Source organism: Schistocerca serialis, chromosome 8 (genome assembly GCF_023864345.2).
Source record: "Schistocerca serialis cubense isolate TAMUIC-IGC-003099 chromosome 8, iqSchSeri2.2, whole genome shotgun sequence".
In the NCBI taxonomy this organism is placed as follows: Eukaryota; Metazoa; Arthropoda; class Insecta; order Orthoptera; family Acrididae; genus Schistocerca; species Schistocerca serialis.
The window spans coordinates 34,539,037-34,554,689 of NC_064645.1; the positions used below are offsets into that span (position 1 = coordinate 34,539,037).

Genomic DNA, 15,653 nt, shown 5'->3' on the forward strand with positions numbered 1-15,653 from the left:
TGTTTGAAAAAGACTGGGAAATACCCCGGCACTGTGGGCTCACTGATCAGAGAAAAGTATATGGTATTCCGTCACCCACACAGGCAGTGCCTTTACAGTACCCAATTTCAGTAAATACACACTTGTCTTCATACCTATTCATTGATGTATGTAGTATTCACCCAGCTCCAGTTCCTTAACAACCTAAAATCAGACCCATGTTCATAGGACTTTTTCAGTTTATTTTCACTTTAGAATCACCCCACAAAATATGATATTCCTCCTGAACCAACCAGTACAGTAAAGGCGTTGAGTAGTCAGAAGAAACAGACAAGATTGAAATCACTGAGAAATTATCTACCAACGTTCTTCCTCACAGGTAACTTGCTATCAAACCAGTACACATACATGCCGCAATGCTATGTCATATTTTTGCTTGGTATCAATCTGGACAAAAGAAACAGACTAATTTGTTTGCCATGGGCAAATGTTTCTGAACTGGCCTTTAATGGCTTTTGCAGCATTGTTTAAGTTATGAACAAGAATAGAGCTAACACAAAATTTCTGATGACGCCATATACTGTAGCATTCCGAATGTAGTATCTCATAATGCTGATTGTCAGTGTCACCAAAAGGGACAAAGACCTAAATCAAAAGACAGCAACAATCTCCAAAACAAATTAGGCTCTGAGCACGATGGGACTTAACATCTGTGGTCATCAGTCCCCTAGAACTTGGGACTACTTAAACCTAACTAACCTAAGGACATCACACACATCCATGCACGAGGCAGGATTGGAACCTGCGACCGCAGTGGTCGCGCGGTTCCAGACTGAAGCGCCTAGAACCGCTCAGCCACACCGGCCGGCCCAAAACAGATCAGGCCTCTTAATTTGTTACTGAACATTGAAGGGAAGAGATGCTTCTGGTTGATAAATAACAGATTAAGAACAATTAGGTGAATGAAGCAATCTCTATAAGATAGTAATCTTGAGGTAGCTAATGTACCTTAAATTTTTAAAAGATTTACTGAAAAATAAAATAGGAAAATATTTTGACAATTTTTAAAGCTTTTGTTCCTCGATTCTATTACAGGTCTATTATCTTACAAACAATTTTACCTTAAGCAAATCCAATCCATCGTCATCAATATTCTTCACATGGCTATTCAGGTTATATTGTACCCAGTTCGGAAAAGTTGGTTTATAGTCCGGTAACTGTGTAACACCTGGCCATATTTCTTCTGTTGGCGTTTTTAACACCCTGAAACATGTTTATGAAAGCTAATAGTGTGGTGGATAATTACTTTTAAAGATTAACTATGGCTAGATGCTTCATCTGTCTTGACTAAAAAAGTTCTCGATATCAACTACTTTGTAGGATAGGCTTCCTTATACACTACAATGTATAATTCAAATCATTTACAAATCCAAGGTATTTATTCGGGGGATTTATTTTCTCACACGCAATTGTCAGATACTGGATTCAACTTTTCATACGCCAGTGCAATGAAGTACCAATGCAGATAAACTGATTCACAGTGAGTGTGTAACTTTGTAGGAAAGGCAGTAACTCACATGACAGCTGTGACTCATTCTACCATCATGCTGAACTGTCGATGACTATCGTGAGGTCAATATGATTGAAATTCAAAGATGAGATGCACAATCTGCGACATAGTGAAGTATTTCTAACTATAAAATCAACGAGTCACAGTTATTCATAATGGAAAAATACTCAAAGGAAGACTGGACATAATTTCAGAATTACATTAACAATTGTAAAGCAAATACTCAACAAGCAAGGTCACTGAATCTGGGATATCTACTGGATTCTATACTGACTACATGACTCAACTAGCCTATTTCTGGTACCTGTTTATGTTCACTGGAAAAGGAGCGATACAGGAATAAAAGTTTAAGAAGGATAAATACGTATGTGTTCTATTGTTTGTTGCTGAGTTAAGAGAACCAAATTCCTGTGTATTGTGACGCCTTTCGAGGTTTAACAACAGTGTTCGGAGCATAAATAACTCACCTTATTGTTAACCTAAATGCTGGGAGTACAGTCAGTTTATAAAATGACATGCAAGTGGGACCCGTAGGTGGGAAATGGCCTTTCCCACAAGGGAAAACTGCTGTACAGGAACACCAAGAATCAGTTTCCCATTTAACAGTGCAGAGCAGCCTGTGATGGTTTATGTAGATTCTGTTAGTGTGGAATGTAACATTAGTTATTAATTTCTGTATCCGCTATAGTGTTAACCCATTTAATGAAACACACACACCAAGAATGTACATCCCTGGCATCACAACTAGATAAGAAGGTGCACTGAGGAAGGTTCGGTATAACTAGTCAAACAGACTGTAGAAGAGAGAAACTATACCTAGCAATGCTTGCATTGATGCAAAGCTAAAATTCTGGAAAAGGCATTTCACTTTATTCCATAATGTCACTTAGTAAGCAAAATACAAGATTACCAATGTTGAATTCATTATGGGACTACTAAGAACTCGGAAAAGGCAACGTCATTGGAAACGTGATCATGTAGACAATGATGATAGCTCTGTGTGATTATTCTGTTACACGAAATTAAGTAGTATCTGTAGAAAACTTGCAAAATCCCAGAGACTTGCTATCATCAGTGTTTTATCCAAAAAGTGAAAACTCAACGTTTTATGCTTGCATATAGGCAAAATGATTCTGGGCACCATATAACAAGTCATATACTATTGTGACTATTAATACGATACAAACCTGAATATTCTAAACAGTTGGTCAATTTCGGAGTCGCCTTGAAACAAAGGTTTTTTTGACGCCATTTCAGCAAATATGCAACCAATAGACCACATGTCTATTGGGCAAGAATACTTGTTTGCCCCGAGCAACACCTCAGGAGCTCTGTACCACAATGTTACTATCTGTAAACAATTTAAATCAATTACAAAAAACACTTCATACGTGCGGTACAGAAGCAGCAAAATATTAAATTAGAACTGACAAGACTACATTCGTCACTCGTAAGCTGATGATTAATAAAGAAATATTTGCAGGGTTATTACAAGTGCATGAACACACATGCGAATATTATCTTGAGGATTTAAAAAAAATCATGGAAAGATGGAAATGTCCAAATTAACAGAAAAACATGGAAAGAAGTGCATGTCCATGTGTAACACTTTCCAGTCATGTAAACATTTTGTTATTCAAACCAAGTACGTTAATGACAAATTACAGTAAGTACGTGCACATTTTTACTGAAAATGGCCGTATCTACAGGTGTAGCCAAATAAATATTTCCAAAGTTGTAATACGATTTATCAAGTAAAGCAGTATTATGATATAATTAAGGTACAGGGTGGCGCAGATGGATCGGGTGGTTTTGAAGTGGACTGTACGTCTGGAGGGGGGGAGCCAGGTGTTCGGCGACTTCGTCCTGTGGTGGGGGGGGGGGGGGGGGGGGGGGGGGGGGGGGGGGATCGGGAAGTTTCAGTTGCAGGCTGGCAGTCAGTCGCGATGGCTACGTGGTCCGTTGAGCATCGTGTTTTCGCAGTGGAAGAGTTCATACGCAATAACGAGTCAATTGTTGCTGTGACGCGTGCCTTTCGCCGGCGTTTCAACATCCCACCTCGCGGTAGTGTTCCTAAGCGAGATATGATATTGAGTTGGGTGCATAATTTCCGCACTACTGGTTCATGTGCTCCAAAATGGACGCCTAGACCACCAACAATAACAACGCCTGAGAACGTGGAGCGTGTGAGACGCGATGTCACTGCGAGCCCACGTCGATCAACGAGACGTCGTGCTCAAGCTCTTGGAATGTCACGTCGGAGCCTTCAAAGGATTCTTAACGAAGAACTGAAATTCCACCCCTATAAAATCCTGTTGGTACAGAAGATTCTCCCAACAGACCATCTTCAAAGGCTTCAGTTTAGCCAACAGATGTTGGAGTTATTGGAAGATGTAAACCTGATTATCATGATGTCTGACGAGGCTCACTTTCACATTAACGGATACGTAAACAAGCAAAATTGCCGTTACTGGGCCGACACTAACCCAAGAGATCTACACCAACGGCCTCTCCATAGTGACAAAGAGACGGTTTGGTGTGGGGTTTCTAAGGTAGGGATAATTGGTCCTTACTTTTTTGAAAATGAAAGGGAGCAGGCGGTTACTGTTAATTCGCAGCGTTATGTGAACATGATTGAAGATTTTCTTCTCCCACAACTTGAAGAGAACAATTACGACATGGGCAATATGTGGTTCCAACAAGACGGGGCAACTGCACATACCGCTAGGATATCAATGCAAGCTGTACGCGCTCTGTTCCCTGGCCGTTTGATTTCCCGTAATGGAGATGTCCATTGGCCCCCTCGCTCGCCGGACCTCACGGTATATGACTTTTTCTTATGGGGCTATTTAAAAGCAAGGGTCTACATGAACAAACCCCGGACCATTCAGGAGTTGAAGGCAGCAATTCACACCGAAATCACATCAATTCCTGGTGATGTGCTTGAGCGGGCAATGCGGAACGTTAAGGACCGACTCCAAGAATGCGTCGCTCGAGAAGGAGGGCATTTGATGGATGTAATTTTTAAAAACTAACATTACTATTTTTTTGTTAATAAACTTCCATTGTAACTACACGTTTTGCACTTTATTTCAATCCAATACCTTTACAATTGACAGTTTGACAAGTATTTTAAAACCACCCGATCCATCTGCGCCACCCTGTAGAACCACTTTGTAGTTTGAGGGAGAAGAAATTTCCCAAAAACATTTTCAATTTTCTGTGGTGTTACATATCACTTTGCTTACCCAACAATTAGCTGACAAATGATGATTGCCACAGTAAAAGTATTTACTAGTTACAAATTGAAAAGAAACTGTTTGAAGGTAGTTGTCATGGTTTGTGCAAGCAAACTGATACAGATGGATGCCATGCATCTTCAAGGTGGGATGATGATGGCAGTATTACTGCGCATTGTGGTGCCTGCTGCGTAAACACTTATTCTGTGCTGCAGTGTTCTGGCTTGGGGAAACATTGGATGCAAAGGCGCATTGTGATAATGGTGCTAACATCCCAAAAAAAATATGAAGCTTAGTTATCCGTCAATTCATATAGAACTGCCTGTTACTATCAAATATCATGCAATGTCATATCAAAAGTATGAACCCTAATTGTACATGCAGTGTTACCTTGCCTTGCGCGCGCACGCACACCCCAATTGTAACAGAAGGCTTAATACAAATGTTCAGAAAAAGTGCTTTCTATTATTAAGTAGTAGTAGTAGTAGTAGTAGTAGTCGTCGTCGTCGTCGTCGTCGTCTTCAGTCCTGAGACTGGTTTGATGCAGCTCTCCATGCTACTCTATCCTGAGCAAGCTTCTTCATCTCCCAGTACCCACTGCACCCTACATCCTTCTGAATCTTCTCAGTGTATTTATCTCTTGGTCTACCTCTACGATTTTTACCCTCCACTCTGCCCTCCAGTACTAAATTGGTGAACCCCCGACGTCTCAGAACATGTCCTACCAACCGATCCCTTCTTCTAGTCAAGTTGTGCCACAAACTCCTCTTCTCCCCAATTCTATTCAATACCTCCTCATTAGTTATGTAATCTACCCATCTAATCTTCAGCATTCTTCTGTAGCACCAGATTTCGAAAGCTTCTATTCTCTTCTTGTCCAAACTATTTATCGTCCACGTTTCACTTCCATACATGGCTACACTCCATACAAATACTTTCAGAAACGACTTCCTGACACAAATCATTACTCGATGATAACAAATTTCTCTTCTGCAGAAACACTTTCCTGGCCATTGCCAGTCTACATTTTATATCCTCTCTACTTCGACCATCATCAGTTATTTTGCTCCCCAAATAGCAAAGCTCCTTTACTACTTTAAGTGTCTCATTTCCTAATCTAATTCCCTCAGCATCACCCAACTTAATTCGACTACATTCCATTATCCTCGTTTTGCTTTTGTTGATGTTCATCTTATACCCTCCTTTCAAGACACTGTCCATTCCGTTGAACTGCTCTTCCAAGTCCTTTGCTGTCTTTGACAGAATTACAATGTCATCGGCGAACCTCAAAGTTTTTATTTCTTCTCCATGGATTTTAATACCTACTCCGAACTTTTCTTTTGTTTCCTTTACTGCTTGCTCAACATACAGATTGAATAGCATCGGGGAGAGGCTACAACCCTGTCTCACTCCCTTCCCAACCACTGCTTCCCTTTCATGTCCCTCGACTCTCATAACTGCCATCTGGTTTCTGTACAAGTTGTAAATAGCCTTTCGCTCCCTGTATTTTACCCCTGCCACCTTCGTAATTTGAAAGAGAGTATTCCAGTCAATATTGTCAAAAGCTTTCTCTAAGTCTACAAATGCTAGAAACATAGGTTTGCCTTTCCTTATCTTTCTTCTAAGATAAGTCGTAGGGTCAGTATTGCCTCACATGTTCCAACATTTCTATGGAATCCAAACTGATCTTTCCCAAGGTCAGCTTCTACCAGTTTTTCCATTCGTCTGTAAAGAATTCACGTTAGTATTTTGCAGCTGTGACTTACTAACCTGATAGTTCGGTAATTTTCACATATGTCAATCTGTTATTAAGTAGAAAGTCGAAAATTTATGAAAGCTTCCAGATTCCAGCATCATACTGCCAGATGCCCACCATGATGTCACCTATTTTGAATGAGGGCGCCCCCCAAGTGCCACTCAGCAAACCAATGCCACCTGACCTGATGACCATTGCTCAGAGACCCAGTGTCCCAAAACAGACAGGTATGTAAAGGACATAACGGTTCAGGCATCATGTGTGCATTGCATACTTAATCAGGGGGCCTACCACTATACAGGTATCTGACTACCCAACAAATGGCCTGGCTGCCAAGTTGGCTATATTTGGTGATCATCCCCACATGGCCAACACCTATGAAAAATATTTTGAAAAGAATGGTATCAAACCGAACTGTGAGGACAAACATAAGTTAGTTGAATGGACAGTATAAAATACTCTGAGAAAAGCCATAATTGACAACCTACGGCCATTCTAGGCTGCTAACAGAAAATCTGTCAAAGAGACAAAGTCTGAGGAAAGATTTAGTTAGAGCACAGGAAAGGAAGAAGTTGTGCAATGCCTTGGAGCCTCATGCAGACTCACAAACGAGATTAGTCCCTGGGGGCAATTTCAAAAGGAAACTTTGCTGCTAGGTTTTGTTTGTTGTTGCATTATGGCACAAAACAGCTGAGGTCATAAGCACCCGTGTTGTAACTTAAAATGGTCAATTACCAAATGAATTAGAAGTCTATAATACTCAGAGCCTAATCGACTGGAGTAGGGAGTAGCTAAGTACAATCACTTCTACTTTGAGGAGCTTGCTCGAAGGTTGAAAAATTTTTTCACCATATTACAAAATGCGATAAACAGCTCATGCTGCATCCACTAAAATATCCGATAATTCAGATGACAAACATACATTAAAATGCAAACGGTGATGAAATCGGCATAGGGTCAGAAAATGGCGCACTGTCAATGGTTGGTTACAGTAATCAAAGAGCGGTGCAGAGTCTCCGTTTAACAAATGATGATGACAAATGACAGTGCTCAGTATGCAGTATAGCTAAAAGTATCTCCTCATGACACGAGGGAGTCATGCGAGCCATTGGGAGGGGTTTAATTTCCTGGTGTTTGTTCCCATACTGAGAAGACTAGTGGTTCACACCATAGGGGCAGAATGTTCCTACGTGTGGCAACACAGAGATCATCTAGAGGGACATAATAGCTAAAAGGCCTATGTAGTTTGACTATAGCCTTGGTGGTAGCAGCAGCAGCATTGGCAGCTTCATTTCAACGAAACTCCAACTTGATGTGGGACCCACATGAGCATCCCACTGGCTCCATCACCAGGAAGCAAGTGGGGGCATTTGGGGATTATTTATACTTAGGGGTGGTAGTGCACAGTACACAGAGATTCTAGAGGGCACTAAATGAATCTGAACATAATTCACAGTTGAAAAGCCTGTGTCACTGGATGTAATGAGTGGCCTGATAAGGGGGCAGAAAGCTCAGCAGCAAAAATCTAGCAATGTTCTAGCAGCCAGAATCTAAGCCATTTGTTGCCAATGACAAAGCCACATCCGACATCACAGTTGGGCTTAAAGCCATCAGTGTAGACGGAGGTGCTGTCTCTAAGTTGTGCCCCACCAAGTTCATGAAACTTACAGGAACAGGTTGAATCTAGATTCATGTCCTTGGGAAGTGACCTAAGTCCAAGATGAACCTGGACCTCTGCATGAAGCCAATGCGGTGAACGGCCCTCAGTCATGGCAGGTAACTTAGGATTATGTTTTAGAAGCAGTAAATGAAAGCTAACTCCAGGAGGCAACAAAGTAGTTGCACTTACCCTATATAGGTAGTCGAGGGATCATCAAAAAAGGACACACAGGATGCATGGTTGGGCATAAAGGACAGACAGCACGCATAGCCCATTTTTGACTGAACAAGGGACTGGTTTAAAAGAGGGGGGAAAGGACTGAACTATGAGGTCATCAGTCCCTTGTTCCGAATAAAACAATGCCACAAGTGTGAGAATAAGACAGATGAGACATATAACATGAAACAGAAAGAAAGGAAAAACCACAAGAACGAAGGAAAGGCAACAAGCACTAAAAGGAACAAAAGAGGACAAGAAAACAACAGAGAGACTCTAGAAACAGAAGGAGTAAAACAAGAAAGCAGATTACAGTGGTGAGAATAAAAAGGAAAAGCCAGCCACTCTGCAAACACATTAAAACCTCCCGCCTAAAAACACTACAGTGGAGGACACAGAGGGACAAGGGACATGCGCTAAAACTTACATCAAATGATAGAAACCACCCTCACAAATAAACTGTAAAACTAAATCAGCCAATAAGGCACTGTCAGATAAAATGAGTGGCAACGAGTCAGGTAACCCAAGATTTCGTTGCCGGGCAGTCAAAGTGGGACAGTGCACCGGAATATGGGCCACTGTCAACCGAACGCCGCACACACTGACGTCGGTCTTCATGCCGCAAGAGGTAACCGTGGGTCACACAAGCGTGGCCAATGCAGAGCCTGCAGAGTGCAACTGATTCCCTGCGAGAGGCCCCCATGGAAGACTTTCACTCATTCGTAGTCTCCTGAATGACAAGCAATTTGTTGTGTGTATTGTTATGCCATTCCATCTCCCAAAGCCGAAAAACACTGCGGCGTAAGTCAGAACGCAGGTCAGGTTCAGAGATGCTCATCTCCAGAAGTGGTTTCCGCATAGCCCGTTTGGCCAGCCTGTTGGCAAGTTCGTTGCCCCGATAGCTTTAAGGCTGCTCAAGGAGTCAGTACACAGAATTCGTCAGGGCTAAACTGATATACTGAACTGCACGAGATATGGCCACCAGCTCTGCAGTGAATACACTGCAGCCATCCGGCAAGGAATGGTGTTCAATATGGCTTCTGTGGACAAAGGCGAAGCCAACATTACCGTCAGCCATTGTGCTGTCGGTGTAAACCATTTCAGAGCCCCGGAACACTTCAAGAATCGCAAAGAAGTGACAGCGGAGAGCTGCGGAAAGTCCAAGCGAAGCTTCGGCCTACAGCTACACCATGGAGGTGTATGTGAATGGACCTCAAGGAGAGGTGGTGAAGGGAAGGACTCCAGTTCAGACGGAAGTGATCGCACGCGAATCGCAATCGTTAGCCCTGACCTGGGCCGCCTAAGCGGGAGGTGAACAGCCGTGGTTGGGAAAAGAAGACAGTAATTAGGATGTTCAGCACTATCCATGAAGTACCATTTAAAACACGTAGAATATTTAGAGATGGTACACAGTGTGCTGCCAGATTAGGTATGTAGGGTGGACCAACAGTTTCCTGTCAATTGAAAGCTCCAAGAATTTTGTGGTTTCTACAAATGGAAGAGCAACAGGGCTGAGATGCTGGAGGAAACTCCTTAAGCTGCCGGAAGTTTAAACAGTTCTTTTTTCATGGTAAGGTGGAAGCTGTTGTCGATGCTCCACGAGTCAAGGCAGTCGAGAAATCACTGAAGTCGTCACTTGTGTGGAAGTTCCACTGAAAGCTGCAGTAGATCACAAAGTCACTGACAAAAAGAGCCCGAGATGCCTGACAGCACACAGTCCATGATAGGGTTAATTACTACGGCAGCACAGAGCCCTGAGGTACCCTCTTCTCCTGAATAAAAATGTCTGACAGAGCTGAATCCACACGTACCTTGACAATCTGGTCTTTTAAAAACTCCTGAATAAAATGGGGCAGGTGACCTCAAAATCCTCGCATGTGCATTGTATGGACAAAGCCTGTCCTCCAGCAGGTATCTTAAGCCTTCTCCAAATCAAACACCACAGGTACAGTCTGGTATCTCTGCAGAAAATTGTTTATAATATATGCATTGACAGCGTGATGAGATGATCAATTGCAGAGCAGTGCTTACAAAATTCACACTGCACATTTGTTATCAATTCCGAGACTCAAGTCACCATACCAGCCGATGACTGAACACGCACTCCCATCACCTTGCAGATATTGCTGGTGAGGGAAATTGAGTGATAGCTGGATAGAAGATGTTTGTCCTTACCAGGCATGGGAGTGGAGATCACAGTGGCTTCACGCCAATGTCTGGGAAATGCGCCATCCATCCAGATGCTATTATACACACAAAGGAGAAAGTGCTTGCCGTCTAGAGATAGGTGCTGGAACATCTGAATGTGAATACTGTCCAGTCCTGGAGCAGAGGACTGTGACGCGGTGAGAGCATGTTCGAGCTCTCTCTTAGTAGAAACAGTATTATAGTATCTGCTATTCTGAGGGGAAAGGTATCTCCCAAGCCACTTCCAGTTGTTCCCGAGGTAGAAAGGCACGATGGTCATGGGCGGAGCTTGAGATCTCTGCAAAGTAAGGTGTTGGAAATATCTTTCACAACAGTCAGGTCAGGGATCAGAAGATGTACCTCGTTTTCAGAAATCCGATGCTGAAGGTTGCCAGTGAAGAAGAGAGGCTCCAGTCAGCAGTCAGCTTTAGAAAGGTGCAGTTGGTCTTGTGTACAGATGGGACATGAATTAGTAGACAAATTATGCACAAGAAATGGTCAATCAATTGTTTGTCTGAGTACAGACCACTCTAGATAGTGGGCAAGGTATGCATAACAGAACTAGAGATCCAGGTGCGAGAAGTGTGTCAGTGTGAGTGTGTGTGTGTGTGTGTGTGTGTGTGTGAGTGTGTGTGAGTGTGTGTGTGAGTGTGTGTGAGTGTGTGTGAGTGTGTGTGAGTGTGTGTGAGTGTGTGTGAGTGTGTGTGAGTGTGTGTGAGTGGGGGGGGGGGGGGGGGGGGGCGGGTTATCTGAAACAAATGTGGGTTCACCAGTGTTAAGAGAAATGAATAATATGGTTGAGAATATCTGCCAGGAGACAGCTTCTTGGGCAAGTTCTCAGAGAGCCCCAAATGGGATGGTGGGCACTGACGCCACTGAGTAGCAAAAAGTGGCAATTACTTTGGTGACCACCAAGTACCAGATTTCAGCTGCATACTACTACAGCATTATAAGGTTGGAGGATCCTGTTCTGTTATTTCTTCAGAGGTACCAGTAACCTCCCTGGGGCAGTCAGTTGATTCCAAGGTGGAGAATAAGTTGGTGATTTGCACCGGTGAAACAGAAGTCAGCCAGACAGAGGTGTCACGCAGTTTCACTGTTTTAGAGGATCTCGGATTTGGAGAAGTCAAAGAACGTTTGTCTTTGTTCAACTACTTAGCACTTTTGTATTTGTCAGACGTGGACCCAGACGTTTGTTGACTTGAAGCACGCAAAAAGTCATCTCGGTAGTATTCCTTTTTAAACTTCTGTTCTTCTGGTTGCTACAGATGTGACTTCACTGGTGTGGACAAAGGTTTTTTGGTGTGTTGAGCAACTGTAGAAGGCGAAGGTTGACAATGTCACCTTAGCACTAGGCGATTTCACAACCGCAGTACTGAACTGGAAGTCTCAGGTCTCTGTGGCCATATCTTTCACGAGTCATGACTTAGCAACAACAGTACTGTAGCTGCCGCATAGTGGCATGCAAGGTTTTCGGCAAGCTAAAGTTTTGCAAGCAACACTGAGGGGTACCTGTTCCTTCATCCGTATCTCCTAAATGGCTCGCCCAACAAGGCACACAGGGCACTCGCGGGATAAAGCAGCACGGTTGCTGGTGCAGTTGATGCGGCAGGGAGGACAAGGTCAGCAATCTCCCCCATGAATATCCTTGCCTTAAGTTACACATTTGACTGCGTTTTTATGGGACATAAGAGTATGCTTATAATGCGTACACTGGCAGCAACATATTGTGTTCTGTATGTAGTGTCCATCAATGACTTCACAGCACATCTTAATCTTCAATAGAAGCTTTCCTCAATCAAATATTCAGAAATGCCTGCAGGTAGGCATTAATTACACATCAGCCCGGTGGACTGCAGCTACACCCTGATCAGAGAGATAATGTTGTTTATTGTCCTCAGTCATACCGTCAAGCAGCCAAGTGTATATTACACCACTTCAATTCAATATTTAATTAGCCTCTACACGAACAGGATATCCATGGAGAAGTGAAGCTTTAAGCAGGTTCTGGGCTTGAAAGGCACAATCAGTCTCTCGAAGCAAAGTTCCATTGCATAAGCGAGTACAGGATCTTAGTGGGTCTGCAACTGAATCCACACCTTTCTGAGTAACAAATGGGTTCTCTATACAAAAATGTTGACATCCTCCTGTGCATGATAGCAAGAGGTAATGGGGTGCAACTGGAAGATTTGTTTTTCTTTTAGCCCCATTTCATTTTCATTTATTAGATTGAGGTCGCATTGATGCAACTGATGTATTTATCGCTGGTGAATCCCCACGATTGTTAGCGTCTCCGATGGGGTGCTCCTTCCTTCTGGGGGGCCCCCTACAGAGAGTAGAACAGTTGCCGTACTCGATTGTTCACACATCAGTTTACATCTCAAACTTCAGACAGAGGGACCATCGGCAATTGGGAAGGTAACAGCTCAGTCAATCACCCCTCCCTGGGCCCGGTCTGTACCAGGGGGTATGCGCGAGCCCCATCTGTCGACCCAGTTGCCAGGAGTTACACATTACCCATTTACCCTTTGTGTGTCAAACACACGAGATGGCCTTCAGGGAGGAAGAAAAACCTATAGGAAGACCTCAAACACTGAAACAGAGGAAGGACAGAAGAATCAGAAAAAGAAAGAGGCAAAAATGAAAGGCACCAAAGTCTTCCAATACTTTCACAAGACTCAGTTTCCCCAATTGTACACAAGACATGGTCCCCAGCGGAATGAATATGAGAATAGACTTCCAGCACAGAAAAGGAAGGAGTACTGCAAGGGCAGGGGACCCAGCATGCCAAGTGTATACTCAAGAAAGAATTGAGAGTCCCCTGGAGGGATGGCTGCTAGGACTTGTGTTCCCCACCAACTGCCTTATCAGCTGCTCCACAGTTTAATAACAAAAGCATGAATTAAACTTACAATATATGTACTTTTAAAATAAGGAATTTATGTCAGAAAAACAGAATATTTAACAATGAAAAATCCAGGATGGAATAGTGACAATATTGTGAAAAGGGTAGATCGCTACTCAACATACAAAGGTGATGTTGAGTCACAGACAAAAAAAAAAAAAAAAAAAAATATGCTAAATAAGAGCTTTCAGCCAAAAGACCTCCTCCTAAAGTAGACAACACAAACACATACACATTCATACACAAGCACAACTCTTACACACATGACCACAGTCCATGGCCACTGAGGCCAGAGACAGTGGTCATTTGTGTACGAGTTGTGCTAATGTGAATGAATGTGTGTACTTTAGAAGGAGGCCTTTTTGCCAAAAGCTTACACGTTTAGGAGTCATGTGCCTGTCTGCAATTCAACATCTCCTCTATATCGTGAATAGCATTCTATCATTTTCCAGAGTGGCTACTCGAACTTAGAAAAAAGAAAAAGAATAAAAAAGAAATTCCAGAATTCCAGGTGCGAGGAGGAAGATGGTGTCAAGAAGCTCCTGGTAACTTTCCTCTCATCTGAGCTATATACCGGCCATAAGCAGCAATTTAACCTCAGTTTTTAAACACTGATAATTTATATGGAATAATACAAAATTCCTATAATAAACACATTTTGAAACATTAAGTATTTTAAAATTTGTGATTTACAACTCAATAAAATTTCATTCCAGAACTACATTAAAAATGCAGAAATCTGAGATTTTATGAAATTTCGTGAGATTTCCCTGAAGTTTTCCTAAAATTTAATTCCCTGAAAATTGCAGGTTTTCCAGAAGAATTGCCACTCTGTTTTCATTATATTGAAAAATAATATTAGTCCAAAGTATGTCATAACCAAAAACAAAAAAATGACTTTCAAAAGATACTTACTTCGTGAGTAAATACTCTCAGAGGTATACCAATTGCCCTGCCCAAACCGAAGTCTGCAATTTTCAAAATGCCATTTCCATCTACCAATATATTTTGTGGCTTCAGGTCTCTATGCAAGACACGGCGTTTATGACAGAATAATATTGCCAAAATCATCTGTAAATGATAAAATGCCATGATGTAATAGCAGCTGAAACTAGGATACAATGTACAATCATGACAACATAGCACTTACAATTAACCTTGACACAGTAGCAGGAATTATTTCATTGTTGTCTAGGTTGGGCACACATGGTGAAATCTTTATACTTACATTCTATGCTTTGGCTCTCTGTATCTAATTTTCCAAGTGACTCAATCAATAACAGTCTTTTCTTCCGTTTCGTTGTTCAATGCTTCGTCTATTTCAATGCCTACTGTTTGCATCACATTTGCTGATCTTTACCAAATGCTACACTGTACATGGAAACTATATTCTTTCAAAGGAAAAGGATCTATAGCTTTTCAAAAAAGGCATAATTTGTGCACTAAAATCACAAAAAATAAGTTCTCTAACATTATTTGTTGTGATTTAACATTCCAGTCTTACTAGGCACATAGATAGTTGGTTAAGCAGTGATGTGAGTAGGGCAATGAAAATTCCAAATATAGTCAGCTAAACAGATTACAACAATGGCTCATCAAGTTGTAAATTAAGCGTTTTACCATAGTTTCATCTTCAAGTTAAGTAACTTCAAAATATGTAAACATATGATGTGTAACAGAACAGTTTCGACACTGTACCACATCCAAAACATTATCTGTACAGGATACTAACCAATGTAATTACTATTGAGATGAAATGTTACCAAACAAGCAGTGGTTTTAGCCCTGTAACATGTTGCCACGAAAGCAACAATTATCTGATGATGCAAAACTGATAGTAGTGAATCAAAAAGTATGCAACCTGGGGCTGCGTTACTTGGATATTAGTTACATACCTTACCGACAGCTAATTTCTACTCAATGGTAGAAATGTTAGATATGCGGAACTAAAATCTACGGCAAAGTAATTTGACAGAGTCAAGTCCAGTGACCATATTGCGACTGTAATAACCCAACTCTTTCAAAGATTTGGTAAACTGAATTTTCAAATATATCTCAACATTTTATCTAACTTCGGAGCTTAAATATTTATGGAAATATTGCTCAAAATTATTAGAAACCTTAATATATATTTACCAAGT

General features: G+C 41.8%; 1 protein-coding gene across 1 annotated transcript in view; it reads right to left on the minus strand.

Moving 5' to 3' along the window:
• Positions 1 to 15,653, minus strand: part of LOC126416432 (cyclin-dependent kinase 1-like) — a 77,440-nt gene that overhangs the window by 25,740 nt on the left and 36,047 nt on the right. The window contains exons 4-6 of the mRNA XM_050084152.1: positions 14,428 to 14,583; positions 2,737 to 2,900; positions 1,101 to 1,242 (exon numbers count right to left, since the gene is read on the minus strand). Of these exons, the coding sequence (XP_049940109.1) occupies positions 1,101 to 1,242; positions 2,737 to 2,900; positions 14,428 to 14,583 (462 nt within the window). The remainder of the gene's footprint in view (positions 1 to 1,100; positions 1,243 to 2,736; positions 2,901 to 14,427; positions 14,584 to 15,653) is intronic.